Source organism: Salvelinus fontinalis, chromosome 17 (assembly GCF_029448725.1).
Source record: "Salvelinus fontinalis isolate EN_2023a chromosome 17, ASM2944872v1, whole genome shotgun sequence".
NCBI lineage: Eukaryota > Metazoa > Chordata > Actinopteri > Salmoniformes > Salmonidae > Salvelinus > Salvelinus fontinalis.
In genome coordinates, this window is record NC_074681.1 from 14,378,977 (window position 1) to 14,398,011 (window position 19,035).

The window sequence follows — 19,035 nt, forward strand, 5'->3', positions numbered from 1 at the left end:
CACAAAAGTCTCCTCCCCTTCATCTACATTGATTTGAAGTGGATTTAACAAGTGACATCAGTAAGGGATCATAGCTTTCACCTGGTCAGTCTGTATTGGTGTTCCTAATGTTTTGTACACAGTGTCTAATGGTACATTTACTGCGGCACGTCCACAGTCCTTATTATGACCAGTGTGGCTCTGTTTTGTCAATGTCCACACCAGATTGCTGCTTAGAATGAGCAATATACTATTGGGCATGCATTCTATGTAGTATTGGCCATGCATTCTAAGTAGTATTGGATTGGGCATGCATTCTAAGTAGTATTGGGCATGCATTCTAAGTAGTATTGGATTGGGCATGCATTCTAAGTAGTATTGGGCATGCATTCTAAGCAGCAGGCCTATGTTGGACATTAGAGCTAAACCTATGGCAGCTGTTGGTCTCGGTGTGGCACCTTGCCTTGGAGCAGCACAATGTCCTACGTATGTCTTTTTGGCACGGCCGCTCTGTGCTTCCATTAAACTGGCTTTGCTTTGACACCACTCAAGGGGACATCACCTCTCCCTCCAATCCAATACAGCTGACTGCTCTACTCAGCATTTGGAACAACTCAACAATTCAATCCCACCCGCCCGGCTGGCTGGTATAACTCAAAAGTGTGTTTTGATTCAAGCAGGTTGCGATTTTTTTGATGTTGTCACGTCTAGGATGTTTCCTGGGAAACTGAGTGTGATTCATTATTCTCGATGATTGATGTTTTTCTCTCTCGTCTGGATACACAGGAATGGTGTAGTAGAGAGACACGGCCAAGTTTGTGATCTTCTCAGGATACTAATACCGTTTGTCCCTTCCCTATCTTTGAAAACTTCATTGATTTTATTTGGCTAACAAATTAGATTTTTCTGTTCTTTTTGTTTGTTTATTTGATAAAAAATACTGCTTGTAGTCACTGGTGCCACTATATTTTCTAATAGAAATCAAAATACTTTAAGCGATTCTAATGATCAAATGAAATAGCCTAGGCCTAGATATGATGTCCATAGTTACACACTTAAACTCATAGGTCCAGGGATTCCCACAGTGAAAAAGCTGAAATTCGCTACTTTCGTTCATTTGCTTGCTTTGCCCTCATATTTAGCCTCACATTGAAGTGTTTTACCGTTTTATTTTCAGGACAACCAGCGCTACAAGTAGTTTGTGACAGCCGTTATGTGAGCTTATTACTGTATTATATAGACACTGTTCCCTGGGATTTCTTATGATCTTCTATTTAAAAGAGCCTGTTACCTCTAATGACTCTTGTGTGGCTTGCGTCCTAGAGCAAAACATGGGCGTGTTATGTGTACGGGAGATTCTCAGCTTTTCAAAGTGGAGTCATAATAGTTTGTCGCTCAAGCCGTTAGGACTTCAGACGTTTTTGTGAGGAGACGTTTTCGGGATCTGCCCTTGTCTCACAAACACTACTATAGTTCAGCCGCCGTTAGTCGCGCAGGCTAGTGGTTGGTATCGGTGGATGCAGAAGAAATAGACTATTCCAATGCAAATCCAGCTCAAACACAATGTTTAGAAGCCCTTAATCATGCTGGGGTGAAAGTGGGACTCAAAGTGGAGGTTACCCATTTAATTTGGCAACTGAAGTCTTGCTGCAGGCTAATGTGGTTGTTCTGTGTTCTACTGACAACAGGACCAGTACCATTCTGTGAATGTTCTCATCAATGTCCTCTGTAAGACTGTCTGGGGTGCAATAGTAGGTGAGTCAGAATCACTGAAATCAGCACTTTTACTGTCCTGTAGGATTTGGTATTTGATTTAATACTGTAATATTTAATACTGTAATACTAAAAAAACTGCATTATAATCATATTCTAGTGACATCAATTCGATATGGATATTCTATTAATTTATAATTTTGTCCGTCATGACTCTTATTTTGTTTAGCACTTTTCTCAATTTTGGGTAACAGCAACTTTCCTACTGGCACCATTTTTTTGTTGTCACACCATTTTAAGATTATTATTTTGACCTGCCAGAATACAGTCTCTCAACGGTCACCAGCAGCCAAAACACTAGAGTGTCATAGCACTTGTATGTTTGATTTTACAATGTTATTTTCTGGTTAGATTACCTTGACTGTCTGAATCACTGAGTAATACTAATGTCATATCCAGTAAAGGTCAGTCCTGATGGTGCTATGGGACATGACACCCATAATTAAGATATTGGGGTGACTTTGAACTTCCCTGATAACTCAAACTGAATTATTCTGCTGCTCTATTCTCTATTCATGTTCAAAAAAACATATCACATTTACATAAGTATTCAGACCCTTCACTCAGTGCTTTTGTTGATGCACCTTTGGCAGTAATTACATCCTTGTCTTCTTGGGTATGACACTACAAGCTTGGCACGCCTGTATTTGGGAAGTTTTTCCTATTCTTCTCTGCAGATCCTCTAAAGCTCTGTCAGGTTGGATGGGGAGCGTTGCTGCACAGCTATTGTCATGTCTTTCCAGAGATGTTTGATCGGGTTCAAGTCTTGCCTTTGGCTGGGAAATTCAAGGACATTCAGAGACTTGTCATGAAGCCACTCCTGCGTTGTCTTGGCTGTGTGCTTAGGGTCGTTGTCCTGTTGGAAGGTGAACCTTCATCCCAGTCTGAGGTCCTGAGCGCTCTGGAGCAGGTTTTCATCAAGGATCTCTCTCCACTTTGCTCCGTTCATATTTCCCTCGATCCTGACTAGTCTCCCAGTCCTTGCCGCTGAAAAACAAACCCACAGCATGATGCTGCCACCACCATGCTTCACCATAGGGATGGTGCCAGGTTTCCTCCCAGACGTGATGCTTGGCATTCAGGCTAAGGAGTTCAATCTTAGTTTCATCAGACCAGAGAATCTTGTTTCTCATTGTTTGAGTCCTCTAGGTGCCTTTTGGCAAACTCCAAGCGTGCTATCATGTGCCTTTTTACTGAGGAGTGGCTTCTGTCTGACCACTACCATAAAGGCCTGATTGGTGGAGTGCTGCAGAGATTGTTGTCCTTCTGGAAGGTTCTCCCATCTCCACAGAGGAAGTCTGGAGCTCTGTCAGAGTGACCATCGGTTTTTAGTCAGTTTGGTCAGGCGGCTAGCTCTGGGAAGAGTCTTGGTGGTTTCAAACTTCTTCCATTAAAGAATGATGGAGGCGACTGTGTTCTTGGGGATTTTCAATGCTGTAGAAATTCTTTGGTACCCTTCCCTAGAGACACAATCCTGTCTCGGAGCTCTACAGACTATTCCTTCGACCTCATGGCTTGGTTTTTGCTCTGACATGCACTGTCAAATGTGGGACCTTTTATAAAGACAGGTGTGTGCCTTTCCAAATCATGTTCAATCAATTGAATTTACCACAGGTGGACTCCAATCAAGTTGTAGAAACATCTCAAGGATAATCAATGGAAACAGGATGCACCTGAGCTCAATTTCGAATCTCATAGAAAAGGGTCTGAATACTTATGTAAATAAGATATTTCTAAAATTCGCTTTCGCTTTGTCATTATGGGGTATTGTGTGTAGATTTCTGAGTTTCTATTTACTTAATCCATTTCAAGGCTGTAATGTAACAAAATGTGGACAAAGTCTGAATACTTTCCTAACAAGCAATATCTAACATTTTCACAACATATACCCAAAATACACATACATCTAAGTAAGGAATGGATTACGAATATTTACATAGTACATGTATGTATAATATTTAGGCCCTAATCTATGGATTTCACACAACTGGGCAGGGGCGCAGCCATGGGTGGGCCTGGGAGGACATTGGAATGAGTTTTTCCCCACAAAAAGGTTTTATTACAGACAGAAATACTCTTCACTTCCATCAGCTGGACAAGTGGCTGGTCTCCGATGATCCCGCAGGTGAAGAAGCCGCAGGTGAAGAAGCCGGATGTGGAGGTCTTGGGCTGGTGTGGTTACACGTGGTCTACGTTTCTGAGGCCAGTTGGACATACTGCCAAATTCTCAAAAATGACGTTTGAGGCAGCTTATGGTAGAGATATTAACATGACATTTTCTGGCAATAGCTCTGGTGGACATTCCTGCAGTCAACATGCCAATTGCACACTCCCTCAAAACTTGAGACATTTGTGGCATTGTGTTGTGTGACACAACTGCACATTTTAGAGTGGCCTTTTATTGTCCCTAGCACAAGGTGCACCTGTGTAATTATCATGCTGTTTAATCAGCTTCTTGATATGCCACACCTGTCAGGTGGATTGATTTTCTTGGCAAAGGAGTACTTCTCACTAAAAGGGATGTAAACGAATTGGTGCACAACATTTTAGAGAAAGTAGCTTTTTGTGTGTGTTGTGTGTACATTTCTGGGAAATCTTATTTCAGCTCATGAAGCATGGGCCCAACACTTTACATGTTGCGTTTATATTTTAGTTCAGTATATTTATAGTTCGGACTCTGATATTGCTGATTCTAATATTTCTTTATTTCTGTATTTTTTTTAAACATTTTGGGGTTTTATGTGTATTGTTGAATTACTGCACTGTTGGAGCTAGGAACACAAGCATTTCGCTACACCTGCAATAACATCAGCTAACAATGTGTACGCCACCAAAAACATTTTATTTGATATGGATGTTTGTCACAGACTCGTGAAGTAGGATGCAGTAGTTTTTACTGGCCTTGCTAGGTTGACAAACACACACACACACACACACACACACACACACACACACACACACACACACACACACACACACACACACACACACACACACACACACACACACACGTACGTACACACCTCAACCTAAATGCTTGGTTCTCTGCCTGAGCTGCCTGGTCCCAGAGCTTAGTCTGTCTGGACTGGAGCATGTTATCCTTCAGGAATAGCCAGGGTAATGCCTTGTCATTTTGGTGGGATGGACACTTAGTTCTTACTGTAAATCATTTTTGGGGCTATTCAATTTCACGGCGGGGCAGGCTGAAGCCTCTGCATAGCAGCCTGGAGGAGATTTTTTGGCTTTTTGGAGGCTTGAGGGAGAAGGAATAAGCATTTGTTGATTTGGTCTCTTTGATATTCAGATATCATTAGAGAAGGAATGGAATAGCAGCTGTGGATATCAACTTTATTTATTTACCAAGCTGTCCTCTGCTGTTATTCGCCTGCCACTCTCCCTAGGCCATGGTAATTGTTTTTAATAATTCAACATGATGCCGCCACTGCCTCCCATAGTAAGTTATGCCATAGAGAGAGTGTGTGTGTGTGAGTGTGTGAGTGTGTGTGTGTGTGTGTGTGTGTGTGTGTGTGTGTGTGTGTAGCATATCAATACAGTCAGTCACCTATGGAACTAATTAAGTGAAACCAAATTAGTCTCCGCTCCTTTGGAGAAGGTTGAGGATTACGCAACAGCCAGGTCTCTGATTCATATGAATAGCGTCACATGCACCGAATACAACAGTAGACCTTACAGTGAAATGCTCACTTACAAGCCCTTAACCAACAACGCAGTTTTAAGAAAATAGAGTAAAGAAAATATTTACTAAATAAACTAACGTGAAAAAAAATAAGATAACAATGAGGCTATATACAGGGGGTACCGGTACCGAGTCAATGTGCAGGGGTACAGGTTAGTCTAGGTAATTTGTACATGTAGGTAGGGCTAAAGTGACTGCAGAGATAATAATCAGCGAATAGCAGCAGTGTAAAACCAAAAAGAGTGGGGGGGTGTCAATGCAAATAGTCCGGGTGGCAATTTCATTAATTGTTCAGCAGCCTTATGGCTTGGGGGTAGAAGATGTTAAGGAGAGTTTTGGACCTAGACTTGGTGCTCCGGTACCGCTTGCTGTGCGATAGCAGAGAGAACAGTCTATGACTTGGGTGATTGGAGTTTAGACAATTATCTGGGTCTTCCTCTGACACCGCCTAGTACAGTTGAAGTCAGAAGTTTACATACACTAAGGTAAACTCGTTTTTCAACCACTCCCCAAATTTCTTGTTAACAAACTATAGTTTGGGCAGGTCGGTTAGGACATCTACTTTGTGCATGACAAGTAATTTTTCCAACAATTGTTTACAGACAGATTATTTCACTTATAATTCACAGTATCACAATTCCCATGGGTTAGAAGTTTACATACACTAAGTTGACTGTGCCTTTAGCTTGGAAAATTCCAGAAAATGATGTCATGGCTTTAGAAGATTCTGATAGGCTAATTGACATCATTTAAGTCAATTGGAGTGGTACCTGTGGATGTATTTCAAGGCCTACCTTCAAACTCAGTGCCCCTTTGCTTGACATCATGGGAAAATCAAAAGAAATCATCCAAGATGTCCCCAAAAAATTGTAGACCTCCACAAGTCTGGTTCATCCTTGGGAGCAATTTCCAAATGCCTGAAGGTACCACATTCACCTGTACAAACAATAGTACGCAAGTATAAACACCCATGGGACCACGCAGCTGTCATACCCCTCAGGAAGGAGATGCGTTCTGTCTCCTAGAGGAACTTACTTTGGTGTGAAAAGTGCAAATCAATCCCAGAACAACAGAAAAAGACCTTGTGTAGAAGCTGGAGGAAACAAACAGGTACAAAAGTATCTATATCCGCAGTAAAACGAGTCCTATATCGACACAACCTGAAAAGCCGCTCAGCAAGGAAGAAGCCACTGCTCCAAAACCGCCATAAAAAGCCAGACTACGGTTTGCAACTGCACATGGGGACAAAGATCGCACTTTTTGGAGAAATGTCCTCTGGTCTGATGAAACAAAAATAGAACTGTTTGGTCATAATGCCCATCGTTATGTTTGGAGGAAAAAGGGGGACGCTTGCAAGCTGAAGAACACCATCCCAACCGTGAAGCACGGGGGTGGCAGCATCATGTTGTGGGGGTGCTTTGCTGCAGGAGGGACTGGTGCACTTCACAAAATAGATGGCATCATGAGGTAGGAAAATTATGTGGATTTATTAAAGCAACATCTCAAGACATCAGTCAGGAAGTTAAAGCTTGGTCACAAATGGGTCCTCCAAATGGACAATGACCCCAAGCATACTTCCAAAGTTGTGGCAAAATGGCTTAAGGACAACAAAGTCAATGTATTGGAGTGGCCATCACAAAGCCCTACCTCAATCCTATAGAAAATATGTGGGCAGAACTGAAAAAGTGTGTGCAAGCAAGGAGGCCTACAAACCTGACTCAGTTACACCAGCTCTGTCAGGAGGAATGGGCCAAAATTCACCCAACTTATTGTTGGAAGCTTGTAGAATCCTGAAACGTTTGACCCAAGTTAAACAATTTAAAGGCAATGCTACCAAATACCAATTGAGTGTATGTAAACTTCTGACCCACTGGGAATGCGATGAAAGAAATAAAAGCTGAAATAAATCATTCTCTCTACTATTATTCTGACATTTCACATTCTTAAAATAAAGTGGTGATCCTAACTGACATAAGACAGGGACTTTTTACTCGGATTGAATGTCAGAAATTGTGAAAAACTGAGTCTAAATGTATTTGGCTAAGGTGTATGTAAACATCTGACTTCAACTGTAGGTCCTAGATAGCAGGAAGCTTGGCCCCAGTGATGTGCTAGGCTGTACACTGGAGTTTTACATTTGATTTATCTTTGTAATTGTTTGTTATGATGTGTGATCCATTCAAAGCGTCCTCTGTGGTTCATAGCTGAATGTTCATCTCTGTAAGACTTCTCTGAATTCTTTACATGGATCAGAGGAGGCTGGTGGGAGGAGCTAAAGGAGGACAGGCTCATTGGAATGGCTGGAATGGAATCAAGGGAACAGAGTCAAACACATTGTTACCATGTGTTTGGTACCATTCCATTCATTACAATGAAGCATTCCTCCTATAGCTCCTTCCACCAGCCTCCACTGATATGGATCATAGCTGAATATCAACATGGGTCTTTCTAACACTTCAGGTATAATGCTTTATTTCTGTTCTAAGCATCTACGAGCCCTTCTATTTTGAAATTGGCTGTTACCACACCTAATGCCTGTTGTTGGTAGTGTTACCTGCATTTCCATTTGATGGTGTCTCCCGGAGTTCAGCTGCTGTTGTAGATCTCTGTGTTCAGGGCAGTGAGAGGATGGGGAGCTTTTAATGTAGGATTCCTGCTGATTGTTAGCGCCGCAGGGCGCTGGGTGTGAACACTGTTGTCAGTTAACATAATGACGCTCCCAGCTCATTGTCTTAATGTGTGTGGGTGTGGGGGGGTCGGTGGCACAGGGACGCAGACAAAAGACATGAAATGACATTGGGAGCATGTGCCCAAATGCTCTCACAGCTATTTTCAGGCGGCACAGAAACCTTGAAAGGGAGTGAAAGTTAGAGAGATCAATGAATCACCTAGTGGGTTGGTTAGCCGTAGCCTACTGTATGTAGGGAAGAGTAGCTAGCTGTCAAAAAGGGAATTGCATCAAGACATGTTGTGACGGAACCTTTTATTGAATTGAAGGGACAGTCTTGAACAGATTCATAACCACCAGTTTGCCGTGATTGCGTCTTCATCCTGTGCGTTGGAATGACAGAGGTGTATGTTCGATATACTCATCATACCTTGCAGGGCATATATAAAAAAAGGAAAATAATTTGACATGTATTTTTCAGTAGGATCTGTAGTATTTATAGGACACTTTTTGTGTAAAGAACCTTTGAATTCTGAATGTTGTTATGAGGATTGGCTTTCTGTCTCTGTGTGTTTCTCTGCTTCACTCTTCTAAAAGGCTTTCATTTGAAGCGGGGGCCTGTAGTGCTGTATTGTAGCAAGGAGGAGGACACACACAGTTTAGTTGTAGTGTAGCGAGGAGGAGGACTGGGAGCCACCAGCCCACGCTTGCAAAGCTGTGAAAACTCTACATCCAAGCTTGAATCCTCCCCCGTCCTCTGGCTGTTCTCCTAACAGCAGCCTCCCTCCACAGACCAGCAGCGAACGTCACGCTGACCTCAATGTCAGGCTCCAGCCCAAACCAACCAACCAGTCAAGAAGATGTTGACCTTTCTCTGTCTTTCAAAAACAACTACTGCTTTTTGTCCTCCTGTCCTTAGTGAAATGAACATGTTTTGAACCCGCCCAGGACTGTAGATGTGGTCCTGGATATATTCAGATGACACAGCAAGCACAGAGTGATTGTTTTGAAGAGGGCGTTTGGGTGCTGAGTCAAGGCCCCCACCCATACATCCATCCGCTCACGCATAGTACTCATACATACACACACACACACACACACACACACACACACTAAGCATGTTTCAGACAGAAGAGTCTGGAATTTTTTATCCCTGGCAGCAGCCTCCCACAGACGTCCTCAAACCTATCATTTTCTCTGCAGTGGAAGAATTGTGACGTACGCTGGTCGGTAGCTCAGCTGAATTTTAAAAAGCTCCACACACCCACGCTCGATACCACTACTGCAAGCATCATTATAACAAACTTTCCTTGCTCTATATCCCCCTTCTACTGTGTGTCTGTCTCTGTCAGTGTTTTGCCTTGTTCATGGGCCTGCATTCATTCTGTGTAAATGCACAACGGACAGGATTCTAATAAGATTTGATAATAGCTTTTTGAATTGACAGTGTGCAATCAATGTCACAGCTCGGTTATAATCTCTAGTTTGGGTTGTTGGTTAGGAGAAATGTTGTATTTTGTTGCTGTGTGTGTAGTATGCGTGTGTGGGTGGGCAGGGAATTGTTGTGTGTGTGTGTGTTGTGGATTTTCACTTAGTGTGAGTAATGTGTGATACACGTATTTCTGTAGTGAGGAAGATGAGGAGGCACTAGGGTTGAGCGGGATCCAGATGTTCATACCGTTTCTGTACTATACCGGGGTATACGGATTACCGGAAGTACACACGAGGGGGGCTATTTAAAAAAATAATATAGTATTTGTGTGAGAACTGTGCGTGAGCGGATGGATGCATATGTGGGGGGCCTTGACTCAGCACCCAAACACCTTCTTCAGAATCATCACACCACCACTCTGTGCTTGCTGTGTCATCTGAATATATTCAGGGCTAGCTTTTAAAAAATTAGATGTGGCTTTTTTAAATACATTTTTGACATGCATAACAATTTAGGTAACAGGGATCTTGATCCAGGAGGGGATTGAATGTCTCTGCTGTAACCAAGAAGCTTGATCTTGACATCTAGCCACTTAGCAAGCAAATTAGCAAACCAAATGCATAGCTGGAGCCCTGAGCTGGATATAATTAAATTGACACATCTTACATTTCTTATGTTATTCGTAACTTATTGTTAGCTATAAGCAGTGGCGTAGCACTCACCCCCGCAGCCACAAAGAGGCAGGGCTACCCCCTCCCCCTTCGGTATACAGTATAAACAGTATATCGCCCAAGCCTAGGAGGCACACACTCGTTCATACATACACACACTCCGAATGCACTGATTGGCGGATTCTTGGCATTCATCACAGCCTCTGATCAAGGTTAAAGTCGTGAGAAATACTCAGTGATGCTCAAGGAAACACAAATGAGTGAGTCTTCTCTGGGAAAGTCGAGATGCAGGGTAAAATATTAACATCATTTGAGGAGAGAAAATGCAAAGGTGGAAGGTTCGCTTCTGGAGCTGTCTGGGGAGATCCTCACGGGATTGGCTGTTTCAAAGCTGTCAATCATCTGGGCTCAGATGGACATAACACATGCTGGCCAGATTGACATGGGGCACACAGTCATGCAGAGCTGAATCACCACACACATACACACACACACACACACACACAGGGAAGAAGGTCCCAAGAGGAACTCCCCTAATATCATTGGGCCATGCTCTTACTCTGTTTTGATTAATACACATCTCTGTGCCTCGCTCTCTAGTCCCCATGCTCTCATTACAGGTGCCTGTCAGTTGATTTTTTTTTAAATCAATGAGGCTTGATTCTGAAATCAGGGAACAGTGCTCTCTGTTGGCTGCTTTGATGATGATGCTGTAGCCATAAAAATAGATTAGTGATTATACACTGAACAAAAATATAAACACAAGATGTAAAGTGTTGGTCCCATGTTTCATGAAATAAAAGATCCCAGAAATGTTCCTGACACACGAAAAGCTTATTTCTCTCAAATATTTGCAAACATTTGTATACATCCCTGTTAGTGAGCATTTCTCCTTTGCCAAGATAATCCATCCACCTGACAGGTGCGGCATATCAAGACGCTGGTTGAACTGAATGATTATTATTGTACTGGGAACAATAAAAGGCCACTCTAAAATGTGCAGGTTTGTCACACAACACAATGCCACAGATGTCTCAAGTTTTGTGGGATCGTGCAATTGGCATGCTGACTGCAGGAATGTCCATTCAAATTGAATGTTAATTTATCTACCATAAGTCGTCTCCAACGTTGTTTTAGAAGGTTTGGCAGTACGTCCAACTGGTCTCACAACCGCAGACCATGTGTCTGGCGTTGTGACGGCGAGCGGTTTGCTGATGTCAGCGTTGTGAACAGAGTGCCCAATGGTGGAAGTAAGGTTATGGTATGGACAGGCATAAGCTACGGACAATGAACACAATTGCATTTTATTGATGTAAATATTAATGCACAGAAATACTGTAATGAGATCCTGAGGTCCAAATGTATTTATGGTATCTCTGACCAACAGCTGCATATCTGTATTCCCAGTCATATGAAATCCATAGATTGGGGCTTAATGAATTTACTTCATTTTACTGATTTTCTCATATGAACTGTAACTCAGTAAAATAGTTTTTTCAGTATATTTGTGTGGCTGTAGCCTGGGGCAATGTCACTAGGCCTACTCTAGCCTCAGGCACAGTGTCACTCTGCTTCCTGTGCATCATTGCTGCTATCTTTTTAGTCTCTGATCTGATGACTTCAACCTGTGGAGCTCTGCTATGATGGCTCGGGTTCATTCATATTGTAACGATCTTTAATTGGGAACTTATCCTGAGAGTTATGCATTTTGTGATAACACACACACAGAATTTTATTTGAAACATGAGCTCAAAGAACCCACCTTTTTATAGAAGCCATACCGATGCTTGGTCTCATGAGTCCTCATGAGTCATTCACACAATGTAATAATACTGACATGCTATTGACAACCTGTAACTTAAGTACACACACTACAATACTACATACACTTTTATTGAATTGGAATGACATTTATGCATAAGATAACCTTTTCCCCTTCGGGTGCTACCATAGACTGTGCAGACTAGTGGACGAGACTATAATGCAGATGAAATGGTGTTTCTGTAGTTCTGAAATTGAGATAATTATTTGTTTTACCATTAGTAGTCAGCCTGCAGGTGTGTGAGGTCAGTCATCAATACCTAGAGACAAAGTGCTTGAAGGATCAACATCTGTACCAGTGGAGGCTGCTGAGGGAGTGCAGCTCATAGTAATGGCTGCAATGGAGTCAGTGGAATAGTATCAACCATAATGAAACCACATTTTGATACCATTCCATTGACTCCATTCCAGATGTTATAATGAGCTGTCCTCCCCTCAGCAGCCTCCACTGGTCTGTACGTACGTAGTACCACTGGGTCTAATAATGATGATTGTCAATGGTGCTAATGGGGATGCTGAATACTGATAGCCATGATGAATAAGGTACTGTCTCAGCTCCCCTCTCCTTTCCCGGCCAGCCAGGAAGCAGCCTGCTGTTGATTGTCAGAGGAACAGCGTGTGTCTGACGTTTTAACACTGACTCGAATCCTCCTATCGTTGAGGGTCGCGAGGAGAAAACATGTCATACAATCTGCTAGACTACGGGTCTAGACATTTGTAGCGTCTGTGGTCTGTAACTACAGGAAACCACCAGAATGTTGTCTGTCTGCTGGTTGATATGAGGCTTTGCCTATGAGTTCCAGCCTACTGTGGTAGAAGGATCAACTGTATGGCGTAAGCATTAATACACATTTCTTATTTTATGTGATCAGTGAGTATCACACCACATGAGATGGATAGATGTGATCATAAGACTAAACTGGCAACAGTTCAATCCTTTCACACAGTGAAAACCTTTGCCTATTGGGTAACATTTACATTTGAGTCATTTAGCAGACTCTGTTATCCAGAGTGACTTACAGTAATGAGTGCATACATTTTCTAACTTTTTGGTCCTGGGTAAGGAGGGTTCTCTTTACAGCTTTTATTCCCAGTGATAGGTTTGGTTTCTGAGCTTTCTATATAATTAATCATCAGGTATAATAGAGACATGAGGGGAGCCATAAGTAAGCTTGGGAGGGGCTGAGTGCAGGGGAAACGATCCCATGTAGCAGTACTGATAAGGGGAGGAACCGTTTAAGACCCAGATACCTTAGCTCCCTGCTTAGCAATAATGATGCAATGATTAGTGATAAGGAGGAGACTCCACCCAAAGTGGGGTATGAATACTACCACGGGTGAAACCATGTTTTTGTCTGACGCAGCTGTATTGACCCTCTGGGATGAATAAACTTGGTTTAAGCTTTCATAGTGTCCGTTGAGTTTGTACTCTGAAAATTAGAACCTAACACCAGAAAGTAGGATTTCTCTGTGATCGTACACAGGCACTTCAAATTCCATTGAGTTTCTTATATGGCCTCATTTAAAACCCCTGCACTACCTTCTGGCTTCTCTTCTGTTATCGTTATGACTCTCTCAGCTCAACTCTCTGAAAACTGGCTGCATACTCTAGTCTAGATTTACATCCACGGCAGAGCAGAGGTACCTAGGCTGCTAAAAATTTGGCTTACGTAACAATACAATACAGAACAGAAGCCTTTGAACAGTCGTCTCAAGCAGCAGAGTTGCCCTAGAAGAATACTGGTTCCAACAGGAGTCAGGCTGCCCCCCCTCCCGGTGGAGACATGTACTGCATCCTGCCTGGCAAATAGTGTTGGATAACATCGTTCCTATTTGTATTTAATAGAGCGAGGAAGGAAAAAAACAAATTACAGGGCCGTAATGAGTTTTTCTATAAAAACTGTTTCATTAGACCTGTGCTGAATTAAATGCAGGAGATGGTATTTCCCTGAGGATAGCCCAAGCAAATGTCCTCCTCACATTGGTTTACAGTGGAAACTACATTCCTTTAGAGAGAAATGTATTTCTGACAGATTCCATAATTGAATTGGAGCTACAGTTTGCAGACTGTATTTAAATATTTATTCTCAGGGAGTTAGTTTGCCAGACCAATATTTAGTCTTTTACCTCTATCATTGGTAAATAATTCATTTGGCGGTCTAAACGGTTAATTCCCTAGGCCAGTTATGGAGAACATTATGAGTGGATATGTATCATGACATGTCAGGGGATTATTACCCTTCAACACAATAAACGGTACTAGACAATGGCATGCCAGTGGGTGTTGTACTGTATGAGTGTGAGAACATCAACCACTTCAAATCACTCATTCTCTACTCAGTATCTACTCAAGTTATGCAAATAAGACACTTGATAAATACCTAGATGGAGACAGATTAAAGATGTTAGCTATAAAGTCACCCTTTTGAAAATAAGGCTACTACTATGTAGAATACAGCAGTGCTCCAGTTTGAGAACATGTATATGTCTCTGAATCTTTCAAGGGCCTGAGGTTGTTCTGTATAGAGAGAAGTTGTCTGTTATCTTTTGGTGGGATGATCCAGTAGACACATGCTGTCTGGGTGTTGCTTTGCTTGGGCCAGCCAGATGGAATCTGTCCAGATGTCCTGTCAGGATCATGTCCTCACAACCCTGGTTCTCTACATGTGCTCTGATTACTAATTGATAAAGTATTATGTAAAAACATGTTCATATAATGTTTTTACTGTGTTACTAAACAGGTATAAAAGCAACTAAATGGTTACCGTTACAGGTTCTGTTTTTTGGTGTCATGTATGGAGTGTTCAAAAATGATGTACTTTCTTTAGCAGTTATAGCCTATTTAGAAAATAGTTTTATATCAAGCAACGCTATTTTCCAGTGGCCCTTATCAACATGTTTCTCTCTAAACACATGGGGGTGCTGCTTTTGATGGCGTCATCAGTTTCCTCAGTGTCCCGTGGTGATAAGAATATGGAATTAGGGCTTGACCTAGTTGGTCAGCTTTGTGTTGTGCCTTTATTCAGAGTGGTTGCCATTTGATTGACCAATGCCTAATTGAACACCAAAGCTCTGCCCATGCTGAATATAAAGCTGGAATGTGGCAGATTATGCAGTGAGTTCCTTTTGGAGCCTGAAATGACATTGAAAAAACAAGCTGAATACGCATCCGTTTATGGCAGCCAATCAATGACTTATGAGCTAATAATTGTTCCTGTGGAAAGGTTAATTTACTTCTTTTGGGAAGGTGTCAAAGCCAGATTTGTAATTATTACTTAGTGGTATTTTGTAGAGGTGACATTTTACATACTAACTAATTTATCAGATTATTTCAGTTATTAACAACACTGTAAAAAATAATTTGCTGCCTGCCATAAATGGTAGTCGGGTCACTCCTGGAGTGACTAAGTGTGTGAGAGCGTGTGTGTGCATGTGTGCGAGCGTTGTCACTGCATGTGTATGTAAACACCGGGATCGATCCACTCAAACCGTAGTCCATTATTGCTGTCAGGTTAGGTGGCAATTACTAAAGCAGTGACTGTTACTTTCACACAATTAGGCGACTTTCTGCATTGAGCTATCTTAGCTTTTTTACAACGAACTAGAGAACATATCTTGCCCTTTCAAGCTATCTGACCCACTTGTGTGCAACACATGTGACCTGCTTTTACAGGACCCTAGGATTAGCAGTGCTTTATGTAGCATCTAAAACTTGGCTACATGGAAGCCAGAACTTCTGGTACTTCCACTCACTCTCCCTCCTTCTTTAGAAAGCCATGGGAAAATCTCTGCCTTTGTGTTTTCCCTATCCCTGCTTGTTTGGTTGCAAGAGAGAACTTGATGGCGAGGGAGGGAGGAATACAGAGAGCGACCGAGAGAGGAGGCACTGGGGACACAAAGTTCTCTTTCATAGCATTTTGTTCTGGGATCCTATCTTTGTTGACTGCTGCAGCAGCAGTGGATGCTCAGCTCCCTCTTCCCGGGATCCTATTCTTACTGTTCACTCACTGTCATCCATTTTACTCTCTGGGGGCTGAAATCCCTCTAGAGATCCCGTGGAGGAACTCAGCTCAGTGGAGTCGGTGTGTTTTAATGCAGAGCAGCCGACCCGTTGAGATCCGGTCCTTGTTTTCTGACCGTCCCGGGGGTTGGGAAACTGCTGGAAAGTTCAGACAGACACACTCCCTCACGCTACGCACGGCAAGCAGCTCAGCGATGAAGGGTTTTGTCTGCACCGCAGGTAGAAAAGGATTGCTCACAACTTGCCAAGAAGGATGTCTCAGTTTTTCATAAGTTGCTCACAGCCTCTCAGGGACTCTATGACAAACATGTGTTTGTTTGTTCCAAAGCAAACAGTGGAATGGCTGTTTTAGCTGTCGCTCACCCTCACGTCGGACAGGTAGAAGAAGAAAGTAGAGGAGAGGGGAGAATGCAACCAGCCAGGCACCATCCAGCCTTTTGCGGTGCTGCTGCTGAATGCTGAGTATAAGGCTGCAGGGTTATGGAGGTGGCACAGAGGCTTTGCTCAGGCTTGTTTGAAGTTTTTTTCCCCATGTCAAAGGTAAAGGATTACACGGGGGGTTGGAATGCAGCCTGGAAGTGAAGGACTCAGAGAGCTACCCTAAACACCACCACACCAGGGAGAGGAGTGTGAGATTGTGTTTGCTTTGCGACTGTGTGTATGTAGGTGTGTGCGTGTAAGTTAGGCTAGTTTGTGCATGCCTGTGTGTGTGGGGGAGTGGTAGTGGGTAGTGCCATGCTACTGCTGAGCAGTCGGGCTACGGAGCAGACTATCCCCGGGGCCACAAGTAAAGCTGTAACAGCCCACCAGTCAGGAGGAGGTAGGACCACGGTGTACCACATCTCTGTCATCCTGAATGGAACTTTGGGGCATGAGGGGGTGAGGGAGGGCCTGGCCGCCAGACACGCCTCCCTGGAGCAGAGTCATCCGGCAGCCAGGAGCACTAGGGCACGGCCAAAGGCGCTGCAGGGGGAGGAGGGACACTTCAGGCTGGGCAAGGCACGGCAGAAGCTTGGCAGGTGGCCCTCCCTGAGCCGTACAGGCAGAGTGGGGGGGAGGAGGGAGGAGGAAGAGGAGGGAAGAAAAATGAAGACGGACCGGTTTCTCCAACTCCAACAGCTCTCTAGTAACTCAGCAGCTCCAGCAGCAGCCCATCCTTCTCAGATAGACAGGGAGACTGCCGCGGTAGGAGTAGAGGTAAAGGCAGCCACAGCAGCTCCAGAGCAACAGAAGACCCAGGTAGAGATCCAGGGACAGAACTTTTCTCCCCAGACTGAAGGGCCTCTCCCTGGGCATCATGGTGGTGTTCTGGCCGGTGGTGGCTCTCCACCCCGGGCTGTGCTCCTCAGGAGGCCATCCCAGGACGGTGCTGCTCCACACAACAGGAGGGCAGTGAGCATGTATGGAGCCGCAGCCAGGCAGCATCGAGGCTCGCTAAGCCGCCAGGACAGACAGGACAGGCCCAGGAGTGTGTGCATACTTGCAGGCCCCAACCTCAACCCTGCCCTATCAGAGCCCGGGTCCCACTCCCAACAGACCTCCAGGAGGGGGGCTACAAGGTCTCTGGACGGTCCCCCACAGCAGCGCTGGACCAGGAGGGCAGAGCTGCGGGCGGTGGACGGCCTTAAGCCAGGGGTGCTCCCTCAGTGGACGGTGGCGGGGGCTGAGGAGAAGGTGGTCCCCCGGGTCCGGCAGCAGACCTGGAAGCCAAGACCGGTCAGCATGACTGTGTTGGAGCTGAGGAAGAAGGCCTCGGGGTCTCAGGAAGGGCTGGACAGCCAAGGAGGAAGCCAGGGGGGAGGTCTATTTGGACGCTGGAGGCTGTTCGGCCGACCAGCCCAGGACAAGGAGAAGGAGGAAGCCCCAGACCCAGGCTCCAAGCTCAGCAGCAAGCCGGATGCCCCCAAGAAGACCCTGAGCTCCTTACGCCGGAGCCTCAGTCTGCGGATCAGGAGGAACCGGCCACGGGAAAGAGTGGACATTTCTGAGGTGACAGCAGAGGAACGCTCACGCACTACAAGTATGGAGCAGGAGACATCTCGCCCCTTGCGGCCCTTCTCCTATCTGACTGGGAGGACCCTGCCACCTCCTTACGAGAGGGATGATGATGGAGGGAAGCAGTTCATTCAGTACCACAGCCAGGGCAAGGTCAAGGTGATGGAGGTGCCCCTCTACCCAGCCAAACTGTCCTCCTCTACTAAACCGGCCCAGGAGGAGGCCAGCCTATGGCAGCTCATAGCCAGACGCTTTAGGAGGAAGGAGCAGCAGCAACCGTCCAACGGTAAATGTGAACTCCAGCCCCGACACCTGAGCAAAGAGACTGGCAAATATTCCCTGGGCAGGATTATAAAGCCTCAGTCAGTTGCAATAGAGAGTCTGGTAGACTGCAACAAAGGTCAAGGTAAGATTCCCAGTACGATTTAATATATTTCCCAGCGCTTAGTGCTCCTGGTTCTGGACAGCCCCTCCTCAACCACTCTGTCAAAAAAAGTTCACAGGGCAGCAGGTAGCCTAGTGGTTGCGATCATTTGGGCAGTAACCAAAAGGTTGCTGGTTCGAATCCCGAGCTGACTAGGTGAAAAATCTGTCTGTGCCCTTGATCAAGGCACTTAACCCCCTTTCGCTCCTCTTAGTCACTGGATAAGAGCTCACATGTAAACAGGAACAGGGTTATTCTGCTCTTTAAGGAATGAGGGCAAATGAAAAACACATGGAAAGGGAACTTTAGGCTGAGGTGGCATTTCAAGGTTTCGGGACCCGGAGGTTAGAAACAGTTCTCATTTTAGCTTTTGTGTTTTGTTTATTTACTTTTCCCACAATGCGTTTCAAATCCATGTTGGTTCTTATTCAGCTATGGAACAGTCACCACTGAAAACATTTGACATTAGAGATTTGGATGAGATGAGGGTTATCTCATATGAATTTGCCTTGTTGTTTTAAAGTTAACAATAGCTGTTTGATGAGAAAGGGTAT

At 44.2% G+C, this 19,035-nt stretch overlaps 1 protein-coding gene across 3 annotated transcripts in view; it reads left to right on the plus strand.

Annotated features, from left to right (window-relative positions):
• The window catches only part of LOC129813751 (arf-GAP with GTPase, ANK repeat and PH domain-containing protein 3-like), a gene marked incomplete at its 3' end in the record, with an annotated part of 150,233 nt that overhangs the window by 75,316 nt on the left and 55,882 nt on the right, over positions 1–19,035 (plus strand). Inside the window, 1 exon segment of one of the 3 annotated variants that reach the window (XM_055866245.1) lies at positions 1–18,463. This exon segment is cut by the window's left edge and continues 19,887 nt beyond it. In XM_055866245.1, the coding sequence (XP_055722220.1) occupies positions 16,798–18,463 (1,666 nt within the window). 3 annotated transcript variants of the gene reach the window in all.